This window comes from Cervus canadensis, chromosome 20 (assembly GCF_019320065.1).
Source record: "Cervus canadensis isolate Bull #8, Minnesota chromosome 20, ASM1932006v1, whole genome shotgun sequence".
Taxonomy (NCBI): Eukaryota; Metazoa; Chordata; class Mammalia; order Artiodactyla; family Cervidae; genus Cervus; species Cervus canadensis.
In genome coordinates, this window is record NC_057405.1 from 39920738 (window position 1) to 39935625 (window position 14888).

The 14888-nt window shown below is 40.8% G+C and overlaps 1 protein-coding gene across 4 annotated transcripts in view; it reads right to left on the reverse strand.

The window, feature by feature from the left end:
• Nucleotides 1–14190, reverse strand: part of NKAIN2 (sodium/potassium transporting ATPase interacting 2) — a 1112863-nt gene extending 1098673 nt beyond the window's left edge. For 3 of the 4 annotated variants that reach the window (XR_006263983.1, XM_043439576.1, XM_043439579.1), the window contains exons 1-2: nucleotides 14060–14190; nucleotides 13792–13983 (exon numbers count right to left, since the gene is read on the reverse strand). Coding sequence is in view for 3 of the 4 variants with exons in the window: in XM_043439576.1 (XP_043295511.1) it covers nucleotides 13792–13845 (54 nt within the window). In the remaining variant the exon portion in view is untranslated. Of the gene's footprint in view, nucleotides 1–13791 lie in introns of all 4 variants that reach the window. The other variant, XM_043439577.1, reaches the window with a different exon arrangement.
• Between the last annotated feature and the right edge of the window lie 698 nt (nucleotides 14191–14888).

Below are 14888 nucleotides of genomic sequence, written 5' to 3' on the forward strand. Positions count from 1 at the left end.
AATCAACCCTGAATATTCATTGGAAGGATTGATGCTGAAGCTGAAGCTCCAACACTTGGGCCACTTGATGCAAAGAGCAGATTCACTGGAAATGACTCTGATGCTGAGAAAGATTGAGGGAAGGAAGAGAAAGGGGCAACAGAGGATGGGATGTTTGAATGGCATCATTGACTCAATGGACCTGAGTCTCAGCAAACTCTGAGAGATGGTGAGGACAGGAAAGCCTGGTGTGCTGCAGTCCATGGGGTCGCAGAGTTGGACACAATTTAGTAATTGAACAACAACGAATACTTCAATTAAAAAGGAAAGAAGGAAGGAACAAAAGAAAGAAAGAAAGAAAGATCATTACTAAGCAGAAGCTCTTAATGAAATGGTAGATATCCCTTGACCAAAAAAAGAAAATAAATAAAAGAAACAAAAATTTATCAGGAGTTTGTCATCTATGCTTTATCAATTCAGTTAAGAAATTTGTGAATCTCCTTTAGCTGCCTGGGTATTTTTCTAGTGAGAGAGTTCATAGTTTTAACATATTCTCAAAAGTGTTCATGATACACAAAAAGTTAAAAATTACTATTCCACAGATAAGAAATATAAAAACATAATTAACTATTTTTTCCACAGAAACTATATTTTTTCTAATCTTCCAAATATCTAAATAATTTTGTCTCAAATTGCATTAAGTAAAACTAGGCAATATGAACTTAAACTATATGAATTCATTTTCAAAAAATGAACCACAAGGGCCCAGTTTACATCAACATGCACTTTTTACCAACAGTGAACTGATTTACCATCAGCTTAAATGTGATCTTTACAGCACATAATGAACTGAGAACATTAAAACATTTTAACTATTATCATACTCAGTAAGTCGGATGTCTTAGTAAACTAAAAAATAATAAGGATCAGATTGCAACTTAAAATAATCTAGATATTAAAACCACTAGATATTAATCAATTTATGACAGAAACACAGCTTGACATTCCTATCAGTTAGATCATGTCCCAGTAGTGAAAAGGGTAAAAAAAACAATTTATTCAGCACGTCTTTATGCTCTTCATGTGTGGACATTTCACAAATCCTACTTGATAAAGCTGACTTGATAATCCCTTAATTTCCTTCCATTATTCATTCATTCATTCATTATTTTAAAACGATCATAACTGGAATACAGCATTGCAGGTTAAGAATCAACTGCAGGTTGATTCCTGGAGTTTTACTTGGTCTTCTCCATCATGCAACACCCCAGGGCAGGGCTTCGTGCACATTTGGCTCTCTGGACATGACTGGTAATGGTCCATCTAAGGGCTGCATTCAAACACATCAGAGAGACTTTCAGAGAGACATATTTTGTAAAAGGAAGTATTTAGTGTTGCCGAATTATTTTTCAACCCCAAAGTTCACATTCCATCTAGGCAAAGATTACTGTGTCTATGACTTTGCTAACATTTCTCATCCATCTATTGCCCTTAAAGTTCAATATGTAACATTTTTATTCACATAAGAAAAGATCAAAAGATGGGCCTAACATCAGCAAACAACAAAAAAACTATTTTGTATGTAAACTCTGCATCAAACTGCCATATAAACTGCCAAAAAAGTTCACTAGGATTTATTTCTCTCAATTTATGAGAAAAGTTAAGATTTTAGGTCACAGTGATTCTTAACAAAACTGTAGAGTCAAAGTAGGTGCAATAACAGAGAGACCATTATCTCATTCTCGAGAAGACAAAGTGAAAACCATCAGGTTTCCCCTAAGGATTAAAATAAGAGAGGCATATAATCAAAGGTCACCAAACACTGCTGTTAACAAGATCAACATTTACTAAATATAAACTGAACTTATGCCACTTACCTGATTTTAAGGGCAGCTTTTTTTGAACAAAAGCAAATCTATTCTGAGACAGCCTATAAATTGGTAATCTGGAAAGACACTGTCCCATAGATCTTAAGAACCCATGGAACTTCCCGGGAAGAGAAAAAACCAGAAAGATGTTCTGGAGAAAATTCATTAATGAGCTCACAGTCAACTTCACAGACTTTATCAGACTTTCCTTTAAAATATATATCATCATAAGTAGTATCACATGCTTTTGAACTCCTAGACTTTCAAGAGCCAGACACTCTCCCCTTCCCCTGCCCCCAGCCCCTCCCCTCCCCATAGAAGAAAGTGGAAAACATTCAAGACCAGGCCAAAAGAGAAGCAAAACTTAGGTTCATAAATGCTACTGAACAACCATATTTTAATTGTCACCTTTTGATTGAATAAAATGGAACCACACTTTATGATCATGATCACACTAAATCATGGCATCTGGTCCCATCACTTCATGGCAAATAGATGGGGAAACAGTGGGAACAGTAGCTGACTTTATTTTTTTGGGCTCCAAAATCACTGCAGATGGTGACTGCAGCCATGAAATTAAAAGATGCTTACTCCCTGGAAGGAAAGTTATGACCAACCTAGACAGCATATTAAAAAGCAGAGACATTACTTTGCCAACAAAGGTCCATCTAGTCAAAGCTATGGTTTATCCAGTGGTCATGTATGGATGTGAGAGTTGGACTATAAAGAAAGTTGAGCACCGAAGAATTGATGTTTTTGAACCGTGGTATTGGAGAAGACTCTTGAGAGTCCCTTGGACTGCAAGGAGATCCAACCAGTCCATCCTAAAGGAGATCAGTCCTGGGTGTTCATTGGAAGGACTGATGCTGAAGCTGAAACTCTGATACTCTGGCCACCTGATATGAAGAACTGACTCATTTGAAAAGACCCTGATGCTGGGAAAGATTGAAGGCAGGAGGAGAAGGGGACAGCAGAGGATGAGATGGTTGGATGGCATCACCTACTCAATGGATATGAGTTTGAGTAAACTCCAGGAATTGGTGACGGCCAGGGAGGTCTGGCATGCTGTAGTCCCTGGCGTCGCAAAGAGTCAGACATGAGTAAATGACTGAACCAAACTGACACTTTGTGAAAGATGAACAAAATGAAATGTCACACTTCCTGTTGATAAGGGTAAAGAATACATAATACTATAATACTATACACAACTCCTATATTTTAGACAATCATGTTATGAATGTCCTATCATCAAATTTGTGAGCAAGCTTTATTAAAAAAAAGAAAGAAGGAAAAAAGACCCAGGCATATACTCTGAGGAAACCATAATTCAAAAAGATACATGTACCCCAATGTTTGTTGCAGCACTATTCACAATAGCCAGGACATGGAAACAACGTGTAAGACCATCAACAGATGAATGGATAAAGAAGCTGTAGTATATGAACACAATGGACTATTGCTTGGCCATAAAAAGGAACGAATTTGAGCCAGTTCTAGTGAGGAAGCTGAACCTAGAGTCTGTTGACAGACAGAAGTAAATCACAGAGAGAAAAACAAACATCGTATATTAATGCATATATATGGAATCTAGAAAAATGGTACTGATGAGCCTATTTGTGGGGCGGGAATAGCAACACAGACATAAAGAACTCGTGGACACAGAGCGTGAAGGAGAAGGTGGGATGAATTGAGAGTAGCACTGAGCCACACACATCACCGTATGTAAAACAGGTCGCCGGTGGAAATTTTCTGTGTGACAGAGGGGGCTCAAACTGGGGCTCTGTGCCAGCCTAGAGAGGTGGAGGTGGCAGGGAGTTTCAAGAGGGCGGGACACAAGTATTCCTATGGCTGATTCACACTTTTGTAGGCAGAAACCAACACAACATTGTAAAGCAAGTATCCTCCCATTAAAAATAAATTTTTAAAAAGTACCCCAAAGTTGGGTTCTTTATATACCAACTGCGTATTGACAAATCTACAACAGCTTCTAAATCCTTCAAATATGCAGCTCCCTCACTGCTCCCAGAAACCAGAGTTAAACACAGGTATAGACCCTAGGCTCATCTCTGTCCCTCAGAGTGATCAAGTGGAGCAAACACGTAGCTGAAGGATACACCATCTCTGATCCCCGTCGTACAGATTAAGAGAATGAGGTCTGAATCACCACGGCCCTGGGGACGAGTTATAACTTCCAGGAGCAAGCTGTCTCCCACCACTGCAAGCTCTGTAACAAAGGAGTTACTCAAACCAAGGCAGTGGAAAGACTCCTTGACTAGAGGCCGGGACCAGAGAAGGCAGCCCACCATCAGACTTGAATGTTCTCTGCTCCCTGGGGCCTGTAGAAGTCCTCCCCACTTTTGTTTCTCAGTGGCATCAGAGATTGTCCTTTAAAAAAATACTCTGAAGACCAGTTTTGTATATCTCCTATGGCTAGAAGGGGGTCATATGAATTCCCTACCATGGAACATGTCAGATACAACCCTGACCGGCCATCATTTGACACACAGCTGTCAGTTAAAGGATCTGAAATGCCTCCTTATTCTGTTGTGCAATTAGCACTTTACAGAGGTACACAAAGACTTCTGTTAGCAGGAGAGATTTGATTCCTCCATTCCAAACCAAGACCCATTTGTTTTCAAAGAATACCGCATTGTTGGGGTTTTTAAATGCATGACTGTTCTCGAGTGCATGCACTGATCAGAAAACAAAAGTCAGTATGAGGACTCTTCACCACCCGCCCTGCAAACGTTTAGGGCATGATGCTGGAAGAGGGAGCATGGTTTTAGCTGTAGGACACTGCTCCTCAGCCATGGCTTCTAAAAGAAAGTGCTTCTGCAGAGGCGCTCTCCCTGGCATTCTCAAGCTCTAAACATCCTTGAAACTGGCAACCCGGCATCCTCTTGGCAGCAACAGCAATTGGACTTGACTGAATTTCAAAGTTAAGGGTTGTGATTTTAGTCACCAAAACATAACTTCAAGCAGAACAAATAAAACATGTTAAAAAAGAAAAAGGGCAAGCAGCTGAGAGCAAAGGTCCCTTCATTTATTCATACTTTAACTATGGAATAATAATACTTGCTACTCTGAAACATCTTTATGTATTATTCTTTGGGAGATACCTTCTTCCAAAGTTGAATTTCCATACTGAATTTTTAGCCATCATGGATTGTTTACATAATACTTTAATATTATTAACTTTTAGACTGCATCATGAGCCTAGAGCAATATTTCACTGATAAATGTTTCTGAGAAAACTAGTTCCATGCAAGATAATAGAGGATATGAGAAAAGAGGGTCCTTGGTTTGTTGCAAACACTTTGTATTCAAAGACTTGAAGGAAATTAAGCTCGGGTTTCTTTAGTTCTGGACTCTAGGAGCTGCAGAAACACTAACATGAATCATGAGCCTTAGGATGGAGGAGAGAGGATGATGACTCTAGAGCCCCACAACGTATTTAATCTCACAGCTCATGTTCAGGGAGTATTTAATTTTGTAGGACTAGTACCCACAGAATGCAGTTTTCAAAATGCTGCCTGAACAAGCAGAATGCTGACTGGTTTGTGAAATCTAAGTTTAATTCTTAATGAACACTTAAAGTAGGTATACCACACACACAAGTATATTGTTTATCTATTTCAAGTCATTTGCCTCTATGATTGTAATCTTTATCCATATACTCCCTCCCAAAAATGATGAGCAGATGTAAAAAAAAAGAAAATGTTTCTACAAAAAAAGAACTAATTTTTGCAACTAGCGCCACTGGTCAAATGATACATAGGCACCCCTACAACTATTCCCAGTCTCACTGGGTGAACAGCTCTTAAAGATTAAACTAGGAAGAATGACAAACATTTTCTAGGCATCAGACGTAATGCAACAACAAAGCCTCACATGTGTGAAGTTCTTTCATGCAAACTTTCAGCATATTTTCTCAGATGCTCCTAAGCATTCTGTAGGGTAAATGGGTCAGGAATTATTTGCCCCACTTTTCAAAGGAGGAAACAGCACCAGAAATATAAATGGCTTGAGCAAAGTCACACTTATTTACTCATCCCGTACAGACGCCCTGGACAGGGTATAGAAAACATGTGCCTTCCACTCTGCCCAGTGCTTTTTCAGCATATTCCGTCCTCTCTCTCTCTCTCTCTCTCTCTCTCCCAGGCCTGTGCTTAGCACAGTGAGAAGCTATTCCAGAAATTCAGACGGTGGGGTGAGGTTGGCAAAGAGAAGCAGTTGAATGGACCAATTCCGCTCCAGCATTACTAGGCATAGAGGGTACAGACCAGAGGCAGAGTCTCTTTCAGATTTTTCTCTCTTCATTGCAAAGACACAAATGCTGTGAAAAGAACTTCCTTTCCCCTTATTTAAATTTCTGAAGAGGACTAAGCTAGAAGTCAGAAACAATCGCACTTGATCCTGAAGAAAAGTTTTCTTTCCTGTCTGTAACAGGAAAAAGGAAGAAATGAGTTAACTATCTAGTTGGGTTGAAGAATTTTCAAAACAGGTTCAGGCACTCTTGCAACACCATTAAGTAAAGACCTAAGTTCTAGGCCAGTAATTCTCAAAGTTTGACCTGCATTGTCACCCCGGAGTCATCAGAAATGCAAATTCAAGAATCAGAAACACTGGTGTGGGGCCTACTGACATGTGTGGGGAAAGCTCTGAAGGTGAATTTGAGGTACACTTAAGTTCCAGAATTTCTATGATATTCGATGCAATACATATTTTAAATAACCTCTTACTTGAAGTTATTTCCAATAACAATAATTTTAATGAATATCCCCACCAATAATGGTCTAGATGGACTTAGGATTTGAGACATTTAAATATTCATAAACAACAGGCAAACAATATCACCTTGCCATTAACCATTCATCTGGCACTGGTTTCAAACAGGACAGGAATTTGAGAAAAACATGAATACATTTCTTCTTCCCATGGAATTGTTTTAGACATATTTATTTGGCCGCACTGGGTTGTGGCATGTAGGTCTAGCTCCCTGACCAGGGATTGAACTTGGGCCCCCTGCATAGGGAGCTCAGAGTCTTAGCCACTGGACCACCAGGGAAGTCCCCCATGGAATCATTTTTAAGCACACCTATCAAAGTGTCCACGTCCATAGTGGCCAGAAATGCAGAGCAGCTATAACATTTTTTTAACCTACCTTTGAACAATGACAGAAACACAGCCTTACTATGAGAGGTTATCTCTCTAGGGTAGAGCTACAAGTGTGTCTTGCAGTGTTAGGACACATTCAAAATCTCAGAGGGACAGTCAGGTATACTGACTCTGCAGGGACACCCTCTCTGACTCTCTAGTCCACACACTGGCAGTTGTAAGTTGTGAAGCCCCAAGTCCACCTGGCCCAGCCAGGTGTGGACAGGGGCCTGGCATCAAGCCTCCTCTCCCCGCCTGCTGAGTCTCACGTTGATTACAGTGTTGACAGGGAATCAGTAGGTGGATAACATGGCCTTTGTTAGTAAAACAAATGTAAGCTACTGATATGGTTTCAGGCATCCTGATGTACATAGATCGTACATGTAATGTATACAGTGACACAACCTCCATCAGGCTTAAAGTCATGTTAGATTTGACTTTGAATCCAAGCTCTACCACTGAACTCTCAAAACCTGTTTGCTTCTTTCTACAGAGAGGATATTAATATCTATTACCTACCTCACAGAATTAATGGAAAGGAATCAGTGAAGAAAAAGCACTTTTTTTTTTTTTTTTTTAGCATTAGAGGTTCAGAAGTTTGGCATTTAGCTAGAAAGAGCTTCCAATAAATAGTAACAGTTTTTTTTTTATTATGTTTATAGTATTTTACAAAGCTGGATTTTGAAAGCATAACAAATTATAAAAAGAATGTTGTTTTCAAAGTGCACATAAAAGTTAGTTTACTTGTAAACTGTTCAAAAAAGAGTTTTTATGGGGTTCGAAGTTTGCAGGTAGGATCCAAAGTCATTTAAAAGACAAAAACTATTAGCATTTGGGACTTCCCTGGTGGTCCAGTGGTTAAGACTCTGTGCTTCCACTGCAGGGGGCACAGGTTCAAACCCTAGTTGGGGAACTAAGATCCCACATGATTCCCGGTGTGGCATCTAATAAGCATTAGATGCAGAGAAGGCAATGGCACCCCACTCCAGTACTCTTGCCTGGAGAATTCCATGGATGGAGGAGCCTGGTAGGCTGCAGTCTATGGGGTCGTGAAGAGTTGGATACGACTGAGCGACTTCACTTTCACTTTGCACTTTCATGCACTGGAGAAGGAAATGGCAACCCACTGCAGTGTTCTTGCCTGGAGAATCCCAGGGACGGGGGAGCCTGGTGGGCTGCCGTCTATGGGGTCGCACAGAGTCGGACACAACTGACGCGACTTAGCAGCAGCAGCAGCATTATAAGTCACTCTATTCCTATTCCAGGTTGGAAATATAGACAGTCTACAGCTTGCGTTAGATAAAATGTTATGACCAGTTCTATCAGACAAAAGTACCCATTTTAAACTAACCAAAAAAAAAACCCGAAAACGGAAAACACTGATTTCAGGAAGATGAAGAAAATATGCCATTCAAATTGTAAAAACTTTCAAATCTAAACACACCTGAGATATTAAAATAAGAGAAAATGAGTTTATAAATTTTACTTCCCACCCTAATCTGGAGAAATATAAGGATATACTTTTATCTTATGCTTTCATAATTTTTAAATGTCCTTCAATTTCTTAGTGTTGGTACAAGCAAATGTTTTCATACACTTCTATTTCTACCCCACAGAAATGATGTAGGCATAAATACAGTGTTTCTAGTATTGTTATGTGGAAAAAACATAGATGCATCATATCTTGATGGCCTATTTTAATATATTAAAAATAAACAATAATCAAGCTCTAAGGGGAAAAAAGGTAACCAAAGTGGAAAGAGCTTACCATGTAGGTGAAATAACAGAACTGAAGTCATTCGTCTATGTGTGTTTGGGGTCTGATATTGGTGTGCTACAAGGCACAGAAGTAGGGAAGCAATTATTAGCAAGAGTAATTTCAAATCTATTTTTCGAAAAATTACACTGAGTTACTTGAAATTCTACTAAATAACTGACATAAATCCTTGAAATTTTAGTGAAACCCACAGGTAATGGACAGCTGGCTCTCATTTTACACAAGGCACTAGAGGATCAAAGGCAAGATCCATGGAGGGGCGGGGTCCTGGGACCAATTCCCTGCAAAGACCAAGGGACAACTTACAGAAAAGTATTTAATGATGCCACAATTTTAATATTTGCTATTTCTAGTATAAACACAGAAGTGTTAAAACGTGTTTCTCTCTGATTTTATTTTTGTCAAGTACACACATGCACAGAAAACAAACAGACCAAGAAATACAGACCTCCTATTTTAAGAAGTCCCTGGCTGCCATTCTGAAATTCTTGACTGGGCAAGTAGAGGATGTGACCCCAAACCAAAGCAGCATCAGAGGAAAAAGCTGGTGGAACGCCCATCTGCGTATCTGGGCCATTGCCCACATACGGGCCCCCAGCCAGATGACTCTGGCATCCTGCGCAGGGGATGCTTCCCATGCAAGCCTTTATTTGAGAAAGAAGGCAAAACAGCTCTGCAGAGAGCGGTTCTATGCAACTTTGGGTGTATGAGAAAAGAAGCTGCCCTTGGTCTGCAAACCAAGAGACAGAGCTGGGCAGTGGGAGAAGTTTCTACATCTTTTATTTATTTATTTTTTTCCTGGTCAATGTTAGAGCAGAGTGATGCTCAATAACAATGGAAGAGTGAATTAAAGACAAAGACACACATGATGATGTAAGGGTGCAAAAACAGAAAACATTTAAAGGGAAGAAATTTATTGTTATTTTACAACCTAGCAAACTCTCAGCATATTCTTCCATCATAAGTTTCTGAAATGTTATGTGGAAATTGTTAGTCTTCTCCATGAATCAGATCAGTTAATGACCTCAAGATTTTATTACCAATGGCATTTAACTCTAAAATGTTTAATTCCCGGAGAGAGAGAAAGTTGTGACAGATAACGTTTTACACTTTCAGAGAACTTTCAAACTTGTCAAATGTACCTAGGAAAATCATAAGATTCTACCTGCAACTTTTCAAGTCACTTCATGTCAATGCTTTATTTTGTTTTAAGGAACTAAGGAATTTGTAACTATAAACACTGCATAAAATCACGATTGACACCACTGAAGTACCCCATAATTATGATAAAATTGTTTATGTTTAGTCCATCTAAGCACTCAAAGCCTTTACCATAAATGTGTACCTCCGAAAAGCTTAGAAACGATGCAGTAGAAAGCAACTGATCATTCTTAATTGTTTCAAACCTGCTTCTCCACGCAGCTGCACACACATGTACTAATCTAATTGTTAGTTGCACCTGCTCCAAGTTAGCAATACTTCATAGAGCACATGGCAAGAATGGCATTTTCAAGTGTTAATCTGTTCAGTGTAAATTTGTACTTTCTTTCAAAAGTGTATGACACATGGGCTTTGCATCATATAGGAGTCTGAGGTACAAAAATGTGGGCGGTTTAGAATTTCCTTACTTGAAAGCAAAGCTGTCTTTTCAAACTAAAATAAATCATGCTCCTCCAGATTAGAGCTGATTTTTCACTGAGAACTATCTGAGATATCTGAGTGTTTTTTCAACATTTACATAAAGTACTTTTTGATTCGACCAAACACTGAAGAAAAATAGCAGAAGCTCTTTCACAAACTGCTGAAAGCTGTAAATAAGAAGTTAAATTGTTCTCGTCCTGTACCACCATAACCATTCTGCAGAATCACTGATGCTTTTGGTAACTATCTAACATCTTCAGTTTCTGAGCATTAAGGACAGAGATGATCAAAAGAAAATTACCTTCTTCAGATTATGAGCTTAGACTCTGGATTCTGCAAATGCAGCAAATCTGTTTCCAGAGCTCACACCCCCTTTTCATAAGACTCACCCTGAAATCTGAAGGTGGAGTAATCATACAGCTCAAAGATTTTAGTGAATGATATATACAGATATGTTTTTCATAAAATGGAAGTTTTGTACTGAATTTCTATAGCATGAGATTCTAATTTCTTGTCTTATGAACTGATTTCCAGATTTTTCAAAGAAGATATGTTTATCCAAGCTTGTCTGCCAAACATAAAATTAAATGCACATTTAGCATAATTAAAAACAAAGATATAGAATCCTGACAGGTAAATTTCTCCACACCCTTTGTCTCTGTCCTTCACTTGTTAAAGGATCAGAACACTGTGTATATACTCTGATAACATACTGATAAATGAGGTTCTCATCTCCTACTAAGTTTAGTTTCAAGTTTATGTAGACATACATAGTCCTTAAAGCCTAGTTAAAACACACTCTACTTACAGAATAGGAGACAAATGTTTCTAGAAAGTTAATAGTTACTTAACAAAGAAACTTAATCAAGTTTCTATCTTAAACAATTTTTGGCTTCAATTAATTTTAATAAATCTAAAATTTTCTGCACAGCTACAAAAAAGCCCAAATGTTACTACAATAGACACTAAACACTTCAGAAGTAAACAAAACTTGGTGAACTGTTGTGTCAAACAATGTTACATTCTGGAAATCTGGCTATATATAAAACAAACTTTACTCATAATAGCTCAAAGATACATCAAGTTTTCAAAAATCTATCAAGAACAAAGGAAACATAAGCACCCACCTACTGTGTGTGCGCACATGCCGCTGACCCCCAGGTGCATGTTCTCCCAGTGTTTTGCAACTATTTGCAAAAGAATTATTTTATTTAAAATTAAATACTATATTTCTAAGAGGCAACAATTAACAGTAATCTCTTGAGTCCTTTAAGGGTGATCATTTCACCCTATCAAACCAACTGGGTGTTCTTCGTCCTTTGTTTTTTTCTTCTGCATCTGCATTAACATGGCTGCTAATTATATTAGTCTGGTGGCACATAAAGTCTGAATGGGAAAAATCACAAGATTCTTACAGAGCTTAAATACCTCTTAGGATTCAAATGTACACTTGCTTAAACACTTTTATATCACAGCTACTTCTATAGTGTTAGAGAACTTAGCTTAGATTCAGAATTTCTGTTTCATAAGGAATGTAACACCTTTCCAATACACCACTGCATATATGCATGCACACAAATAAGCGTGCGCACGCACACACACACACACACACACACACACACACCCATTTAGCCATATTATGCTACTTTGTATAATGAGCTTCCCATTTGTATATCTGTGTTTTTCTAAAACTGTTTAAGTTCTTGAAGAGTTTGTATTCATCACACAAAGTGCCGTATAGATCGAATGACTACATTAACCATAATAAAGCCTAAATGTTAGCTAAACCACATTTTAGAATTCAAAATTGAAAAGAGCATAAAAATGCTCTTTCACACCCACTCATTCTCACAGCTTCATATGCTTTTACACAGTGAATCAGCAAATGTATTCTTTTCTGAATCATATATGAACTTAAGAATGTTTTGAAAATGTTTATACAGTTTGGCATACCTGGCCTTACTGGTAGTTTACCAAAGTAAGCTCTCTAGTTGTTCTGATCAGCTTTATCATTAATGGTAAAACCTTTAATGCATAACTTAATTGAACATGTGGTACAGAAAAATAAACTGTTTTACAAGTAACTAAGAAAATGTAACAATCTTAAAATTACAGTTCCATCTTCTTTTTCTTACAACCCAGTGCATAAGTAATTCACAGACCAAAATATACATCATCAGATAACTTTCCTGGGGAATAAAAACATCCTTGAGATAATATACAACTAAAAGCACTCCTTCAGCTAAATATTAAAGAAAACCACCACCACCACTCATGAGCTTCATGACAACTGATAAACAGTGAGGAACACATCAGTTTCAATAGAAAATCCTTACTCTTTTGATTATTGATTGGGCTCTCAGAAATCTCCAGTCTTGTAGTTCTTTTAGCCTTTATGAAACAATTGTTGGAAATGTGAATGGCTATTCAGATGAACTTATACTTTCCAAGGAAAGCTGTTGGTAACAGGAGCAAGCAAGTACTTCCTACCTCAAATTAACCAGTAGAAGTGGTTTATTTTTCACCTCTAAACTATCCTCAACTCCTCCTCCTATCGCCCTTAAGGAATTTAAATTCAGAGACATGACGTTTTCCTCTATTGGCACCTTGCCTCTTTGAAACTGTACAACATTCCTCAAGAAGTATATATAATTCTCCATCCCATGGGATCAGACAACAGTATCTATTTCAGAAGCAATTACATACATAATGTAAGATACAACATTTTTTCTTAGAATTGTTTGTATCAATAATAAGTGTGATTTCAGGGCTACTGGTTCAGTCTATAGCAATGCTGTTGCTCATCCAAGTATTTCTCTTCAATCTACATACTTTTAAAACTCAGTGTATCCTGTAGATCAGACTGCTGTAAGGATACCATCTGCACTACACAGTGGTTTGTTAGAGCCTTATACTTATCAGACAATATATTTCTTGAAAAATAATACAGGTCAATGAAGAAACAAAGATATTGCAAAAATTTATAGAAGAAAAGTTAAAAAAAATCTCCTATTTCTGTTTTAACACCTGTATAGTAAATTGCATGTGACTATCACGTTGTTACATTAATAGGAACGCAAAGCATAAAAGAACAAGAGCTACCTCTTGCTTTGCTTAAAGAAATTAAAGACAAGTTTAACCCGAACCTGCCAAACTGTCCTCAGAAGAAAAGACATAGATGGGGGCGGAAACCCTCACCTCTCCCGTACCCCGCAGCGCGTTTCCCTGAAAGCATGTTAAACATAGGCAATATATCTGTCACCTTTTCTTTTTCCTTCTATTCTAATCAACGGCAGACCTTTAACTGCACCCCCCTGCCCACTGTCTCAACGGAACGTTGCAGAACAAGAGGACCCAAGTGTCACTTACCAGTTGCATGCCACAGATAAAGATAAGCGTGCACCTGCCACCGCAATAACCCATGGTTTCCGAGACCCCGGCCGCAGCCAGACTGTCCCACGTCGGCCACCGTCGAGCCCCCACTTTATCCAATCAGATCGCGGGGAAGGACGGGCAGACCTGCCGAGGGCTCGGGGGCTCCGGGCTGCTGCTGCCAGCGTCCTGGGAAGTGACAGGCATTAGGACCTGCTGGCGCGGCGGTGGCGGCGGCAGCTCCAGCCGCGCCCGCCACACATACCTTCACTCGCTCGGTGCACACGCCGCGCCGCGGGCAGCGCCGCCCGCGGAGACGCGCCCGGGGCCCGCAGGGGCAACAGCAGCAGCCTCGCAGCGCCGCCGCGCCCTCGGGCATCTGGCCGCGAAGTTTCGCCCCCGCCGCTCCCCGCGCCGGCTCGCCCCGCGCACCCCCAGCGCGGCCGCCTCCCGACGCGCGCTCGCCCCGCGCTCTCCGCGCGCCGGCTCCGGGGGCGGCAGAAGCGCGTGCGGGGCGCTGCCCGCCTCCCTGCGCCGCCCGCGGCTCCTCCGCGCCCGGCGCTGCGGGGCCCAGCGGGCGGGGGGCGGAGCGCGGGCCGGGCGGGGGCGTCCGGGCTTCGCGGTCCCGGGCGGCGGCGGCGGCGGCTGCAGCGCGCAAAGATGCGGGGTCCGCGCCGCGTCCTGCAGCGGCGCTGCCCCTCCCTTCGCCCAGATGTGTTAATCCTCCTACAACAAATCCTTCAACCTGCGCCCCGCCGCCCCCTCGCAGAACGTCGATTTCTTCCAGTCCGGCCGGGGCTGCCCCCGAGGGGACCGCTGGCGGCCACGGCGATGGGGACGCTGGGGTCCGCGGAGCGGAGTCCGAGCGGCGTGTCCGGAGCTTGCTGGGCTGGTGTCTGTCCTGCTCCCGCAACCGAGCCCGGAGCACTGCGCGCTTCAGCCGCTCGTGTGCGTGTGTGTGTGTTTGGGGAAAAGGGGACGAAGAGGAGGGTTAGGGACGGAGGACGGGTGATGAAATAGTGCAGCCTGGCATCCACTCCGTCCGGAGAGCCCGCGTTGCAGAAGGCTCGGAGGAGAAGGAACGCCACGCTTGC